The sequence below is a fragment of the Vipera berus genome, assembly GCF_964194415.1.
Source record: "Vipera berus genome assembly, chromosome: 8".
Lineage (NCBI taxonomy): Eukaryota > Metazoa > Chordata > Lepidosauria > Squamata > Viperidae > Vipera > Vipera berus.
Genome location: NC_138211.1, coordinates 17,791,806 through 17,804,888, shown reverse-complemented (window position 1 = coordinate 17,804,888; position 13,083 = coordinate 17,791,806). Strand labels below are relative to the sequence as shown.

Sequence of the window (13,083 nt, the reverse complement as noted above, 5' to 3'; positions counted from 1 at the left end):
TAATGGAAAAGGACTTGGGGGAAAAATGGAACTTTGATGTTATATACCGTATATACTTGACTATAAGCCGAATTTTTCAGCCCACTTTTTGGGCTGAAAAATTCCACTTCGGCTTATACTCCAGTCAACAAAAAAAACTTACCGAGGACTTGGGCGCGGCCGAGGCTTTGGTGCTTCCGGGATCGCGCGCACCTCTCCCAAGCCACCGCCGTCCGAGACCTGCCGAAGTTTGGGGAGGTTTGGGGAGGTGCGCGCGCACCTCCCCAAACCTCCCCAAACGTCGGCAGGTCTCCGTTCCTCCGCGCCCTGCCTGCCTGCTTCTTTCCGCCTCCCCAAACCTCCCCAGGTCTCCGTTCCTACTGCCGACGTTTGGGGAGGTTTGGGCGCCTCCCCAAACCTCCCCAGGTCTCCGTTCCTCCGCGCAGACCTGCCGACGTTTGGGGAGGTTTGGGCGCCTCCCCAAACGTCGCGCAGACCTGCCGACGTTTGGGGAGGCGCCCAAACCTCCCCAAACGTCGGCAGGTCTGCGCGGAGGAACGGAGACCTGGGGAGGTTTGGGGAGGCGCCCAAACCTCCCCAAACGTCGGCAGGTCTGCGCGGAGGAACGGAGACCTGGGGAGGTTTGGGGAGGCGCCCAAACCTCCCCAAACGTCGGCAGGTCTGCGCGGAGGAACGGAGACCTGGGGAGGTTTGGGGAGGCGCCCAAACCTCCCCAAACGTCGGCAGGTCTGCGCGGAGGAACGGAGACCTGGGGAGGTTTGGGGAGGCGCCCAAACCTCCCCAAACGTCGGCAGGTCTGCGCGGAGGAACGGAGACCTGGGGAGGTTTGGGGAGGTGCCCAAACCTCCCCAAACGTCGGCAGGAGGAACGGAGACCTGGGGAGGTTTGGGGAGGCGCCCAAACCTCCCCAAACGTCGGCAGGAGGAACGGAGACCTGGGGAGGTTTGGGGAGGCGCCCAAACCTCCGCAAACGTCGGCTGGTCTGCGCGGAGGAACGGAGACCTGGGGAGGTTTGGGGAGGCGCCCAAACCTCCCCAAACGTTGGCAGGAGGAACGGAGACCTGGGGAGGTTTGGGGAGGTGCCCAAACCTCCCCAAACGTCGGCAGGAGGAACGGAGACCTGCCGACGTTTGGGGAGGCGCCCAAACCTCCCCAAACGTCGGCAGGTCTGCGCGGAGGAACGGAGACCTGGGGAGGTTTGGGGAGGCGCCCAAACGTCGGCAGGAGGAACGGAGACCTGCCGACGTTTGGGGAGGTTTGGGGAGGCGCCCAAACCTCCCCAAACGTCGGCAGGTCTGCGCGGAGGAACGGAGACCTGCCGACGTTTGGGGAGGTTTGGGGAGGTGCGCGCGCACCTCCCCAAACCTCCCCAAACTTCGGCAGGTCTCCGGACGGCGGCGGCTTGGGAGAGGTGCGCGCGATCCTGGAAGCACCGAAGCCTCGGCCGCGCGCAAGTCCTCGGTAAGCTCCGGGCGGTCACTTGCTTCGCGTCTCCTGAGGGAAGGGGGGGCGACTGGAGCGGGCATGTTTCCTCGCCTGCTGGGCGCCGCGATTTGCCCGGGGAACGCGCGGGCCCCGAATGGCAGCGTGGAGCGAGGAAGCGGACAGCCAGGGCTTCCCCGAGAGCCGCGGCCACACAGGGTATTCCTGTGTATTCAGGCTTGCAAAATGGCGGATCGAGCCTCTGCTGGCGGCAGAGGCTTGCAGAGCGCGGATCCAGCCTCCGCCGGTGGCGGAGGCTTGCAGAGCGCGGATCCAGCCTCCGCCGGCGGCGGAGGCTTGCAGAACGGCGGATCGGCTTATACTCGAGTCAACAACTTTTCCCAGTTTTTGGGGGTGAAATTGGGGGTCTCGGCTTATACTCGAGTCGGCTTATACTCAAGTATATGCGGGTATGTTGACGGCAGCAAGATTACTTTATGCACAAAAATGGATAGACACTTCGATTCCCACAATGGACAAATGGCTGCAGAAGTTGAGGGAGTTAGCAGAGATGGCTAAACTGACTGCTTTGACTTCTATTTGGAAGCCGCTTCTATTTTTGTTTGTATTTGGAAGCCACTTCTGGACTTTGTGCTTGAGGTGGGGGGAAAAAAATGAAACTTTGATTTTGGGTTTTACTGAATCGGTAGGTTTGTTGTTATAGAAATTGCTAGTCTATACTATTACGTAAAAGTAAAAAGTTGAGATTTGATATTATTTTATTCTACTATACCAAAGGGAATCGAAAGCCAATGCCTTTTCTTTCCGTCCCCCTTTTTTTCCTACACTTTCACCTTCCTTATCTTTCCTACTATTTTTTTTGTATTTTTGTATCTTACAGTATCAATACTTAAATATGTGTGTGTGTGTGTGTTTATGTATGTATGTATAAATGTATATGTAAAAATATAATAAAGACATTCAACACTAACATTCAAATGAAATTGCTTTTCAAATGAAGTGAGAATTTAATTTGGGAGATGGCATGGGGCTGAGAAGGAGTATGGCTGTTTAGTCATATAGCATTACTTGCAAAGGCAGTTTTTTAATTACTTGCTTAACTACATTAAAAAAAATGTTGGCTGGCCACCAACATTATGCCACATTTCCTCATAGTTTAACAGAGCCTTCTAAGACCTTTTACAATGTATCCTAGCATAGCATGAAATAAACTTTCAGCTAGCCTATTGAAACCTGGACCAGCATTTTTTGCAGAAACGAGGCAAAAGTTTGTGCATCATGAGAGTACCATGAACAACTTGACTGAAAGGGTCATGTCACAACTTTGTGTACCAAAGACAGAACTATGAGACCAAACCAAGGAGTTTAGTCAATGGAATCATAACAAATGAAAGGAAGCCAAAATATGATCTGCATGTACACACAATGACTTAATCAGACAAACCAATATGTTTTGGTGGTTAAGGTGCTGGTCTAGAAACCAGGAGACTGGGAATTCTAGTCCTGCCTTAGGCATGAAAACTGGCTGGGTGACTTTGGCCAGTCTCACAGGGCCGTAGCTGTGGGGAAAATAGGAGAGAGGAGTATAATATATATGCTGCCTTGAGCTACTCATAAATAGTAAAGGTTGGATAAAACTGCAATAAAAAAGCAAGCAAGCAAATAAATAAATATTGCAATTACACACTTATATCAGCCATCAGATACAAGTACTAAGCCACTGTATTTGTGTAAAGTCATCACACGTGCTTCCCCTTTACCCTTCTGTAGATGTCCATGCTTAAGGCTTCAGTCTGAGAATAATCTCCATTGAACTTAATGAAAATTTTGAATATGTATAGATACTACTGGACGACACTGAAGAAAAATTTTGAAACTCCAAAATTACTTTTATCTAAAATATTATTTGAACACCCTTCAGGAAGATGATTCAATTAGCAAATTATTGCATGAAAATCAGAAATTATCATGTGAAGCTAAATAAAGTGTAGCCTGTTTTATATGAATTGTTCTCAGCATTAAAAGAGACTTCTGTGCAGAATACAGTTACCCTATTCACATAGGGAGGCTCACAATTTAATACAGAAAGAAAAAGAAAAAAGACAGAAGATGCGAAGGCCAGAAATTGTTGTCAACAGATAGAAAATGTACTGGATATGGTTTTCACTCTCGCTCCCTAATTACACCCCAAAATGAAGCATCGTAGAACTTTAATAGCCACCATGTCACTCAGCTGTAATAAAATTATTGAGATATATTCACTCATCAATAGTACTGTAGTTTGACTCTAGAAGAAACTAAAGTTCTTTATAAATTATTCTGATAATTTGCATAGTTTGTTGCAAAGGGTGATTTGGATTTCTTGTATATGGTAGAGAAAAATCTATCAAGATATTTTATATATATATACATATACATATACGTATATAATAATTTATAAAAAGAAGCAGTCCAGCACACAGTATGCTAAGTAAGTAATCTTTGGGTACTGATTGGCTATATTCCATAAAAGCCAAGCAGACAAGCAGATGAAAAAAAAGTATTAAGACAAAGACCTAGAAAAACAATGCTTTGTAGCATCATTAAAAAAAAAAAAAGCTGATTTTTTTTTTAAACTCCACTTACATTTTGCTCCTCTGGCTCTAGTTTGGGAATCTTACGTGACTTGCGCTCTTCCGAATGGGACGTGTCATGCTTGCTACTTTTTTTCCGTTTCTCTTTTCTCCCTTCGTGTTTGGACTTTGCAAACTCGCTCGCTTGTACTTCATTTAAAAGATCCCCACACAGCGAGGACTCAAATAATTCCCTGCCGTTCTGGATAGTTTTGGTTATTTTTAGTTTAATTTCTGGTGAACCTGTCTTCTTTGGAATCACCGTTTGGGATACTGAGGGTGGGGTAGGCTGAGGAGGCGATGGTTTTTCCAGAATTTCGTGTGGCCTTAGGTTAGAGTTCTCCATTTGATAATACTCTGGTGGGCTAAAGTTTCTAACGGTGCCAAAGCCATTGGCAGAGCCATTCGGATACTGACTGTAGGACGGGTATTTGGTCTGAGGCTCGTACATGCCAATTTGGGGAAATCCATTAATGAGGGGCGGAGGGTCCTCTGCTGTTGGCGTAGGATACTGAAAACCTTGCTGCAACGCAAGAGCAGCTTCATATGGTGTCTGTCGACCATCTTCCGTGATGTCACTGTTGGCATCAAAAGCATCCTCTTGGCGGTTATTCGCCGAATCAATGAGTTGAGGTGGTTGCTGAATTGTGTTTCCCATGATCCCTTGCATGAAAGAGAAGGAGAAATCCATTGTTCTGCTCCAGCATCCTTAGCTTTCCCTTTTTCTCATAGGGCCTAAAATGCGAGAAGAAGGAAAAAAATGATTCTATGGCTTCTCGAGCAAAGTTTAGAAAAATCAAAGTAACCCCACTGTGAATTAAATTTAACAGGAATGTTCACTTTCTGCTGACAAGTTTTCAAAGACTGGTAAATGTATTAGCATAAACTCTAGTGTAGAGAGCAACCACTTTTACGTTGTACACACACACACACACAAATGTTCTGGGGTTCTGGGGGCACCTAGAAAGCAAGGGGCATTAATCTTGTACTCTCGTGCTCCAATGGGTTGTGAGTGGTGTGTGGCTTGAGGTTTGTGGTTGCACAAAAGATCGGGTCTATTTGAAGATTTCATTAAACTGATTTATTGCTGCTCATGCCTGTGCCCAGGAATCTTCTTAACTAATAGTTAACACCTGCTTGGAGTTAGATAAGAGTTAATGGAATTCAAGGGTGGTTGGATTAGTTAGCTTATGGCTATGTAGGGATTCTAAGACTGATATCTCTTTTAACTCCACTCTTAGGTTCTGCCAGTCCTTCTTCTGCATCAGGTGAGTAGTGGTCTCTGAGCAGAATGCAAACATGGAGCACAAAAGTTCGCTTGGACACAAAAAGTTGAACAGTGCACCATTCAATGCCACTGGTTTGTGAGATGGGCAGTTATATAGATTTGACATATAGAGAAAAAAACAGAGCATTTTTGTACTCCCCTCACCAGCAATTAATTAATTAATTCCTTCCTTCCCTCTCCCTCCCTCTCCTTCTTTCTCTTTCTACATACATACATACATACATACATACATACATACATACATACTTCTTATCCACCTCAAAGAAGGGTTCTGAGCCTTTTTTGGGGGGGGGGGGTTGGCATGTATATGTACACTTGAAGGACAGGTCTTTAAAAATGCCGCTTTTTGTTGCAACAGTCTCACCATCACTTTATTCAGACAGTACACTCCAAGTTAATCTCTTGTGGTTAACAGTGTAAAAATGTATCAACCGTGATATGCAACATATGACAGAGCAATTAGGCCAATAGGAAAGCTCAAGAACTGTTCCAAAAAGCAATTTAGAGTAAAACAAAATTAAAAGAAACGAGACAAGCATATTGTTGCACAGAACTGGATTTTCAACTCTGAGACTACATACAATAGATATTTTCCATGGTAATCTGTCTCTAGTGTGATCTTCCACCATTGCACTCACTGCCATTGAAACGAAGTCCTCTTCCTTGCAACAAATAGTGTACATTTTGCCTGGAGACAGTTTTTATTTTCTGCCTTTATTAAAAAGTTACTAAGTTACTAAGCTGAAGCAAAAAGAGGAAACAGCTCTTCCACTGAAGAGCCACAGCTTTTCAAAAGCTCCACCATACTCACAAAGCAGAGATTATCAGGCGTGCTGAAAATCAGATTAAAAGATTTGTGGCAGTATGGGAAAGCAAAGAGAAAATTATAATATGGAAGAAGGTGTTGCAGAACTTTAGCAAGGCTTTTGGCAATTTTTTTTTCAGTTGTTGCATATTCTTCTGACAAAACAAATCCAAGCTCTATAAATGAGAAAGCATCACAGACCACCCTTTTGCCCATTAATATACTTTTTTTTAAAAAACCAACAACTTTATGGGATGATTAAGCTGCTTACAATATCCATACATTTAAACTCAGTTTTGAATTTTCTCAATGGTTTCCCACCACAAATTCCCTACCCCATCCCAAACCTCTAAGTATTTGTGGAATATATCTTGCCCAAAGTTAGGAGATGTCTTCATCGATTTCCCCCCCACCCTATTTTTGGAAACTTACACTACCAGATTTGTGTAAATGCACGCATGCGCAATTTTTCAGTGTGATTCAAGGCATTTTATTTTGTTTTCACTAAAGGCTGCAGTGGACTAGATCATGCTATGAAATGGGCAAGAAGAAGGAAAAACTAAATCCCTTAAAATATTTTTAAAATGCAAGGAAAAGGCTAAACACAGCAGACAATTTCTTTTCACTTTTTAAACATGCATTTACCATCAAATTTGGTTGCAACTTCAGTACAGGCAGCCGACTTACAACCGTTCAGTTAGTGACCGCTCAGAGTTACAATAACACTGAAAAAAGCGCCTCGTTTTTCACACGACCACTGCGCCATCCCCATGGTCATGTGATCAAAATTCAGATGCTTGGCCACTGACTCGTATTTATGACGGCTGCAGTGTTCCGGGGTCATGCCTAAAGACATGCACCTCTTGCAACCTTCTGATAAGCAAAGTCAAAGGGGAAGCCAGCTTAACAACCGTACTACTAAGTGAACGACTGCAGTGATTCATTTAACAACTGTGGTGAGAAAGGTCATAAAATGGGGCAGAATGCAGCCGCGCGAGTTGTGATGGGAGTCTCCCGATACTCCCATGTAACACCTCTACTCCGCGAGCTGCATTGGCTTCCAGTTGCCCTTCGGGTGAGATTCAAGGTGCTGGTGATGACCTATAAAGCCCTAAATGGCGAGGGTCCGGGATATTTGAGGGAACACCTGCTGCCGGCATCAAGTTCCCTTCGTCCAGTGCGCTCCCACAGGGAGGGTCTTCTCAGGGTCCCACTGGTAAGAGATTGCCGGCGGGTAACACCCAGGGATAGGGCCTTCTCAGTGGGTGTGCCTGCCCTGTGGAACCAGCTGCCTGCGGAGCTTAGGACTGCCTCCAACCTCCGTTCATCCCGCCAGGACCTGAAGACCTGGCTCTTTGAGCTCTCTGGCCCAGGCTGAGAATATTTTTAATTTTAATTTTAACTGGGTTTTAATTTTCTCAGGGTTCTATTTAATCTCTTTTAATTTGTTTTAACGTTTGTATTGTCTGTTTTTTAAATGCCCTGTAAACCGCCCTGAGTCCTTCTAAATAATATAAATAAATAAATAAATAAAACTCCCTTAACAAAAGAAATTTTGGACTCGGCTAAGTCAAGGGCTACTTGTAATACAAATTTCAGCAGCACCAACAAGAGGACTTCTGCGGCAGGTCAAGAAGCCACGGATGGCTCAAAGAGATAAAGTACTTTCTGTAGAGTCAGCTGCACAGTTGATTGTCTCTTTTATGCTTTTCTTGGAAAGCGTGGATATCCTGGAGTAGATATCCTGAAATATTAATAAATTATATAGTGCATACTGTATCTGTAGATTGGTGAGATTGGAAATGTTACCAAATTGTATTATTCACAAGAACAATTAAAGAATTTTCAGGCAAGTACCGTAAACACATCATTGACAGAAGTACTTCTGAAGGATTATAATTTATAATTAGTTATATTTTTTTTTATTTTTTTTAATGTTAACGAGAACAGGCAGACTCAGTTAATTCATGCTTTACATCTTTGGCTCCTACACTGTCACCTCTTTTATACTGTTTGCATAGCCAGGTAGTCCTCGACTTACAACAGTTTGTTTAGTGACCATTCAATAGGGCTTTGTATTTTATGACGGTTGCAGTGGCCCAGAGTCATGTGATCCCCTTTTGCGACCTTCTGACAAACAAAGTCAATGGGGAAGCCAGATGCACTTAGCAACTGTGTTATGAACTTAAAAACTGTAGTGATTCACTGAACAACTATTGGCAAGGTTGTACAATGGAGCAAAACTCACTTGACTAACGTCTTGTTAGCAACAGACGCTTTGGGCTCAATTGTGGTCGTAAGTCGAAGACTACCTGTATGTAATAAACATTTTTCCTACATACAATGAGCCTTTCTGTAGAAGAAATGTTCCAATGGAGATACATCTTTCTCTCCATTTTTTATTCTAAATGGGGAAAGGACAATTCCAAGAGGCTGGAATTGTCTACATGGCCAATTCTTAATTCTGGAGAAACTAAAACTTATCAAAGAGTTTAATGGCCTCACCTTAGACTACGTTTTTACATTTCAGTAGCCATAAAACATCCTAACTCAAAGGTTATATTCTCAACAATGAGGAAAACGCTAGGTTGACTGGATGCTGCACACAAATTTAAACTTCATTTTTTTTCCTCTTATAAAAAGTCCCTTCAACAGCCTGGCATTTAAACATTCTTCTGGGAATATGTAAATTAATAAATAAGTCTCGTTATTATAGTTTCCAAACCAAAATATTTTCGTTATTACTTTTCACCGCAGGGTGATATATTTAACTGTCTTCATTTTTCAATTATCAGAAAAGTAGACGGGTTTTTTTCTAAAAAAATATATAGTCATAACTCTTTAATCCTATGGAATATTTTAGATACATATATCTTTAGTAACAAATTATCTGTCCTAACTACATGTTAAATATGGAACAGAATCAAGGTAATTTTGTACTTTAAAATGTCTGGTTTTGAACTCATAATTACCGCTGATGGGACTGCTCAACATGCAATTCAGCTGCCTTATGAGCTCTCTGGGTTTCTGACTGACATCTTGCCTTTTTTTCCCCTGGAAGCTCAGCTTAGCCTCCTTAGCACTTTCTCTTTCAATTTCCCCCCAACCAATAACTCTATTGTCACAGGATAGCCTGTGGGATTGTAACTGACCGGGGAGGTACATTTGAAAATCAGCATAATGATAGCACTTCACAACATTGCCAGCTTCCCATCTAGTTAACGAATCTTTTAACACTGAAGTTAGTCACAGCAAAGATAATAACGGAGACCGGGGTGTGCAAAACACTGCAGTTTCGAAGCGGATTGCTTGAGATGCTGCAAGACCACTTTGACACCGAAAGAAGCATTTTACAATCAGAATAAGCAATGACAGGATTAGCCTTTGTTCCGAACAAAAGGAGTGAAGGATGTTTCTTCCATTTTCAAATCTGTCCTACACCAGGAAAGGGGGGGGGGGAGGAAAGAGAGAGAGAGAGAGAGAGAGAGAGAGAGAGAGAGAGAGAGAGAGAGAGAGAGAAAGAAGCCACAGCCATCAACCATTACCTTTCCCTCTACAAAAACAGAAGAGAAAAGCAGAAGCAAGAGAGTTGGCTGTTGTGGGTCTGATGATATGCCTGTTCATTAAATGAAGAAAAGAGGAAGAAGAAATATTCTGATTGCGATCGAAAGACATTAAAGTCTGGGCAGGCTTGTGCAACTTGAAGTGAGCCAGTATTCAGAGACACGGAATAGACTTTCTGGGATAGGTTAATCGCAAAACAGACTTTAGAAGGCAGCCACAATCCCATCATGCCTTACAACACTGGAAGAATACAAATGAGGTTGTTCAGAGGCTCTGCTGTTAAACCTTGTATCTAATGAGGCCATTCTTTCTAACACTTATGGTTATTAGTAGAGCAGAGAAGAGGGCTGGCCCTTACTGGAATGTAACAGGGCTCACCAGTTCAAGAACTAATGATGCAAAACATTAGTAAACAGCTTAGTTTAGCAATTAGTCACTGACTGTAGCTGTGTGACGTGCTAATTTGCATTGTGATTTGAGTTAATCTAACATGTGAAGATAAAACATAGTCACTTACTGGTTTGGGTGCCAGAATACAAACTGGAGCCTGACCTGTTCTTGAATAAGCAGCATGAAGAATGGCTTGTATACTGCTGAGCCCAGTCTGCTAGCTGTTAACACTTCAAAGTAATGACACAGGATGTACAAATCAAGAAGCAATTGATCTGCAGGATTTCCATAGCTTAATTTTTGTTTTTCATCTTCTATAGGTGTGGCTTGATGGAGGGTTAAAAAAAAAAGTCTTTCCCTTTCCTATATACAGATATTAACTGAGGGAAGTGCAGCCTTCTTTTTTCCTAGTTGGCTTAAATCAGGGATGAATAATTTGCAGAGCACACCTGATCCCAGACATCCTGCCGCTGAAATTCAGGGTCACGATAAGCCATTTTTATGCTGCAGTTTTTCTATGACCATAAGGCTGGGGATGGGAGCAAGAGGCTCCAGGGAGGCAAGCCAATTCTTATTTTTAGCGTTAAAATCCCCCAACTCCAGCATTATAACTTAAAACCTATCTTGTTTCAAAATTCAGCAACAAATTTCAAATATTTGGGATGGTTCAAAGGACAAAAAATGGGGCTAAATGCCTACACTCATTCCTACTCTCACCAGAAAAGGGGGAAAAAAGCAAAACCTTTGACTTCATTCTTTTTGGGGTGCCGCTGTGTTTCAGGCAACATCCTCTTCTTTATCCTCCAGCTCAGAGTTTCCATTTGTAACCCAGAGAAAGCCACGCTCCAAATAAATGAACAAATGCTCAGGAATTGCTGTCATTCTAACCAAAAGAAAGTCTAGCAACGGTCTATTTCCCACCACTTTGATTGTGTCGAGGGCACAAAGTTCTAAACGGTAAATTAAAAATGGAAACATTACAGTGTGTCACTATTTCTGACTGTGCCGTTTTCTATGATTTCTTTGAGCTTAAAAACGTAAAGGTTCCCCTGCACATGCGTGCTAGTCGTTTCCGACTCTAGGGGCCAGTGCTCATCCCCGTTTCAAAGCCGAAGAGCCAGCGCTTGTCCGAGGACGTCTCCGTGGTCATGTGGCCGGCATGACTAGACGCCAAAGGCGCACGGAACGCTGTTACCTTCCCACCGTAGTGGTCCCTATTTTTCTACTTGCATTTTTACGTGCTTTCGAACTGCTAGGTGGGCTTACACAAACGTTTTTACAAGCCTCTGACACAACACTATATCTATCAAGAGAGGGACAGGGAACCTTTCTCACTGACCAGGAGGAAAGAGAGTGCTGGGTTCCTGTTGCCATTAATAGCAGGAAGCAAAATAATCTGATTCTACCAGCCAACCAACCAACCAACCAGATCACTTAATTAGTAGGCACAGATTGCTTAATTTCCCACTGCTAATGGCAGCAAGAAGCCAGTGATCTGCATGAAGTCCCTTGGGGGTAAAAGAGAAAAGAAGCGTGTATGCATGAATGCTTATTTTTATGAATACAAAGGGAAAGTTATAGGGATATGAAGGAAAAACTTCTCATCTTATCCTTCTCATCTTTCCTACTACCGTCTCCTATTGGTATTTTAAGATTAGGATTACATTACTTTGCTGGGAGTGCCTGCAATGGAGACAAATTCCTTTTGTGTCCAACCACACTTGGCCAATAAGGAATATTCTATTCGTATTTCATTCCTATTCCTATTCCGTTCTATGCTTTCCCTTGTCATGGAAAATTGTGACCGCAGGGGTGAAGAAACGCTTGCCAACTTCCCTTTAAGGCATACTCCAGATAAATGCAGTTTCGACTTTTGCATCCCACTTTTAGAATTACCAAAAAAAAGGAACCCAAAACAAGCAACCTTCTCCCCAAAATTAACACACAAGAATGCTAGCCATCTTGAAGAAGACCTTCTACTTTTGCAGCTTTTTTACCTCACCACATGTGAACTTCCATTGCTGAAGAAGTAGCACATGACAGATGCCCAAGGTGGGGGGTTTTTTGGTATTTTTAGTAACACATTTTTTTAAATGTTCAGTAAATGACAGTTTACTTCTGCTTTACTCTTTTGGCAACAGGAATGCATAAATGGCAACATGTGAGGAAACGAGAAAAATGGCATCAGCAAAAAATGCAATCGTAAGGGAAATCTTGAGTCAGTTTGCTTTTCCCCACCTCCCTAAGTTTTTCCTCTGTATTTATTAACTTTCTGGCCCAAAACAACTTTAGGCATTTTTAATAGCTCACTATACAACAGGGCCCAATGAAACTCTTGACAGTACTGAATTCCAACACATTTTTTCAACAGCACCTTCTGCAAGCCAACATCCTTCGAATGAGACAATCCAAAAGTCACATCGATTACAGAATCTGGAAAAATCAATAAGAGAACGTTATAAACAGAAATTATTTGCAAAGGTTCTCTCTCGGACACAGAAAGGTATTGGCCCATGGCAACAGCAGTGCCCATTTCAGGTTTCATTATTGTGATTATGCTCTGAAAAAAGTGACATGCCAATAGACAGCTACCCCTCCAGTTAATTTCTTGAATAGGTACAGGCGCAAAATATTACTGATATATCATTTTTCACATGAATTTCTTTAACATCGTTCTTGATAGGTAAAGCCATCCATTAGCTTAAATTTTTCTCCCTTAAGTCCAAATGCTATGTCACATCCTAAGTACAGCTAATCCTCCATTTATGACCAGTTGATTAGCAATAGAAATTACAATGGGCCCTATTCGAAGTTCCAATGTCTATCCTCCCCCCACTGGTCACATGACTGCATTTGGGGGGGCTCAGCAACTGAAGTACACTTATGGCTGTTTGCAGTGCCACATGGTCATGTGACTGTGATTTATGACATTTTTGCCAGAAACTGGCATTCACTTCTGGTTTCCAGCAAAAAGCACCGCC

At 43.1% G+C, this 13,083-nt stretch overlaps 1 protein-coding gene across 2 annotated transcripts in view; it reads right to left on the bottom strand.

Annotated features, from left to right (window-relative positions):
* The window catches only part of NSD3 (nuclear receptor binding SET domain protein 3), an 87,424-nt gene that overhangs the window by 64,637 nt on the left and 9,704 nt on the right, over nucleotides 1-13,083 (bottom strand). For both annotated transcript variants that reach the window (XM_081333782.1, XM_081333783.1), the window contains exon 2: nucleotides 4,069-4,790. In XM_081333782.1, the coding sequence (XP_081189908.1) occupies nucleotides 4,069-4,746 (678 nt within the window). In that variant the 5' untranslated portion in view covers nucleotides 4,747-4,790. The remainder of the gene's footprint in view (nucleotides 1-4,068; nucleotides 4,791-13,083) is intronic.